Below are 4,067 nucleotides of genomic sequence, written 5' to 3' on the forward strand. Positions count from 1 at the left end.
CCCGGAGAACATGCCTTTGGCCCGAAACAATATGAAAATAAACTTTGAAGTATATATGTGCACATATTGTCAAACAAAAAACGAACTCATAAATATGCTACAACTTTTAACTACACTAAATACATATTATTACACAAATTAAACAATAAAAGACATAGAATGAAGAAGCAACAATAGCAAGAGCATAATTAAACAGAACGAGATAGTGTTTAGCCTTCCCAGTGCACAAAAGTTAATGAGCCAACTCCAAACATGGTGATAAACTGCCATCATCAAACTCCGTGCACATATTCGGTCAATGAGTTTATAAAGATAAGAACACAACGTCAAATCGTTCCATATCTAAACCGCAATACTAAATGGACTCTACTACCGTTCTGTTGATCCTTATTTCGACCATCTGTGTTTGGGCCAAAGACCACGATGATTTGTTGAATACTTGTATCGACGCCGACTCTCACAAATACCTTCCAGGACCTGAATCTGATCTACATGGAGAGGTACGGTGAAACCATGTCCATCTTGTCACATCATTTTTGCGTTTAAGGGATTGTTTTGTTCAAAATAAATTACATTTACTTTTTCACTACTGGTGGTGTTAGTAGTTTATACTCCGGGTTCCGGCGTGAGCACATTGAATGGTCACAGAGTGACAGTTCAACCACCGCACACCTATCCTGGGCAGACTATCAGGCGGTTAACTAGTACTAGGTGCCTTCACCTCTGCAATGAACTGACAACTTCTGTACATGCCAGATGCAGTGGTACAGTGCGAATGGTCGTAGAAAGGATTTCATAACCAATCACAAGAGAAGTGACCTGGTCCGACCGGGAATCGAACCCGGGTTGTCCGATTTATAGTCCAGCGCTATACCGATTGAGCTAACCGGGCGGACTCTTTTTCACTACTGTGGAAGTTTCATGGATATATTTGTTATCTGCAGTACTAGCGACAGTCATGTCAACAGTTTCAGATGTGTTTGTTTTATTTACATGAGCACATCATCAGATTATTCTAAAGTTTACAACGATGCCGTCAACGAAGCTGTTAACAAAGGGCTGAAAGATCAGTTTAGCAACTCACCATATCTTAGATACAATGTCCGGACGAGCGCCTCTGAAAACATGACAGTCGGTTACCACGTGCATGACGGACCACACTGTAAAAATAAGAGGACAAACAATATTTATATACAGTCGAACCTCGTTGGCTCGAACTCCCAGGGACCGGCGAAAAAACCTCGAGCCTCGAAAAAATCAGGCCAACCGGGAATGCTTACTTTTAGTTTAAAGAAATAGGTCTTTTACATCCAGTTCGAGCCAACGAGGAATTCGAGCCAAGCGTGTTCAAGCCAACGGGGCTGGACTGTACTGTATAGCTATACTTTAATACCGCTTCCCCATGCAGTATGTTAACTACCTTGTAAAGGCCTTTTGCACACAAACTACGACGGTAAGGTTATATGTACAACTAAGAACGATTTTACTAATGTACACCAATGAAGTGTTAAGCTGTATTGTCATACCACATTTCCCCAGTGTGTTCCCTACCACGAGAGGGCCTGCTGCACTCAAAATACGACGACCAGTTTCCACGTGCAAGACGTATGGGCGGGGTTCACGTGGAACCACTGCTCGGGTCACGTACTTTCTGACACGTGCAAGCAATGGTTTCTAAAGGATAAGTGCTTCTATGAATGTTCTCCAAATGTTGGGCCTTGGATCGTTGAGGTAATTTATATAGCAGTTAAAACTTGAAAAATATTTTGTACTGTATCAAAATGTATATTTGCGCATCCATCACATGATAACTTTTCAATCCATACAATATTTTAACACGTTGCGCAGAGGTCCGTTTTCTAAAGTTGTTAATAAATTGTGGCCCAACCCAATTGTATATCAATACATAATCATATGTTACAAACGTAACAATATATTGTACACATACAAAAACGTATGATCAAACATATACACTTTAATTGGTGTAGAGTGTTGCATTTAACATGTCTTCCAATAAAGAGTCTCAATCAAACTGAGAGAATTTCAGAACTTTTGTGACAACGTTATCATTTTGCAATAAAATATGATAAAATTAAATTAAACTCAGGCGTCTTATTCTATACTTTTGGTGCAGTTAGTCATCAGATGATTTCGTCTCCTCAATATGTTTATACTCGTTTCATGCATATAAGCATGTACATGTACAATATGTGGCATTTTCAGCATTCAATTCGTATCCGGAACGAGCGGTTTATGCACGTACCATTCTGTGCGAGCCAGTGCAGCTCGTGGTGGGCCGCGTGCAGAAACGATTTCACTTGCTTGGATAACTGGTCCAAGGGATTCAACTACTCTACAGGTACCTTATCTTAAAATGTTCCAAAGCAAAATTTCAATGGAAAATGTAAAGCAAAGAGTTAAAGTTTGAAGTCCAATACAAATCGTATCACGTAGGCTCAGTAGGACAAAGTCAAACTACTAACCAGATACACATTTCTATTGTTTCGGCTTAAGTGATGCCGTTAAAATTTTCAATCAGACAAACTGTGGCTTAACTGATGCCGTTAAACTTTTAACCAAACATCCCGCGGCTTTATTGATGTCGTTTAAATCTTTAACCAGACAACCCAAGGTATAAGTGATGCTGTTGAAATGTTTAACCATATCCCGGAACAACGGGTTTTCGACCGCCTAAGGATTATTTACATTTTAATCATAAATAAGTGATAATAAAAAATAAATGTTTGTGTGTACCATTTAAAGCAATCAGTCATCTTTCAAAAAACAAAAAAATAAAATCTGTTTCAATCGTCTGTTGTTTACATTTTGAATCCAAAATGGCGGCTGTCACATGTTGCATTTGACCTAGATACAACATGCTTTCGACCATGCCCTTTAACTATACTTCGCATCAAAAGTTTGTGCACAATATTTTTTATTTTAATTTCTATAACTTGTTTAAACTGTTTAATGTATTTTATTTTTAAAAAAGTAATTAAATATTTACATATTTGCCATACAGTCACTTTTTAATTACTTATCACCACAAGAGAGGTAAAGGAATGCATCATCCCTTCTAATGGCCTTCACATGGGTACAAAATGATAAATTCACCCATCATGAACCCTGTTATCACTGGTCCAACTCTGAATGAGCCTCATATGACCTGCCTAGGCTGCAGGCTGCAATATGTATAATTTTATGGTAACTGAGCGCCCAAATGCAATTTACTATAGTTACCTGTAGATAAATTTCATTAATTTTAGAATAAGCAACATACCATACATTTTTGTATTTTGATGCGCTTTTAATGTTGTGCACTATATTTAGAAAACAGTAGGGCATAGGTTTTAGGCTTTGGTAGATATGTAAGATCTGGCAAACAAAAACAACACGATTTTAAAGAAGTATTTTACATGTGAAATCATTTTAAACGAAGGGTCTAATTTGGCATTAATTAAAAATGACAAATTGGTGTTGTTTCAAATATAACTTAAGTTTTAATAACACTACCATTCCCATTCTTTTTCAAATGAAGTTTTCTGACAGTTCTACTGTTATGGTTAACAATAGGAGCTTATTTTTACCGGAAGTGACGCAAAATAGAAGTGTTTTACCCATTTTCAGGAGGCGGTCGAAAATAGGTTGTGGTCGAAAGTAGGTTGTTCCGGGATACAACACGTGGCTTAAGTGATGCCGTAGAATTCTTGAACAACTGTCACTATATCTGCGCTGATAAGTCCGGTAAAGGCACATAACGGATTTGGTACAAATTGCATGAATAATTTGAATTTAAGTCGACATTTAGACATGATAGATGTGCACCAAGTTCTAAACTAGCATGTTTTCCTGCAGGGGTGAACACATGTCCGACCGGTAAGGTATGTCGACCGTTTCACACAGTTTGGCCGACAGCCTCAGCATTTTGCGAACAAGTTTGGGGCCATTCGTTCAAGGTCGTTCCTGATAACCAGCCCTGCTTCAAGCTAGACTTTACGGGAAGCAACCCTAACGATGTGGTAGCAAGTTACTATTTTCGGCAACACCAGGGTAGTATATTTGGATAG

General features: G+C 38.3%; 1 protein-coding gene across 1 annotated transcript; it reads left to right on the top strand.

Annotated features, from left to right (window-relative positions):
• The first annotated feature begins 359 nt into the window (after positions 1 to 359).
• Positions 360 to 4,067, top strand: LOC128236374 (folate receptor beta-like). The gene is made up of 4 exons (XM_052951227.1): positions 360 to 500; positions 1,540 to 1,731; positions 2,224 to 2,359; positions 3,856 to 4,067. The coding sequence occupies exons 1-4, from the start codon at positions 360 to 362 to the stop codon at positions 4,065 to 4,067; spliced, it is 681 nt and encodes a 226-aa protein (XP_052807187.1).

This window comes from Mya arenaria, chromosome 1 (assembly GCF_026914265.1).
Source record: "Mya arenaria isolate MELC-2E11 chromosome 1, ASM2691426v1".
In the NCBI taxonomy this organism is placed as follows: Eukaryota; Metazoa; Mollusca; class Bivalvia; order Myida; family Myidae; genus Mya; species Mya arenaria.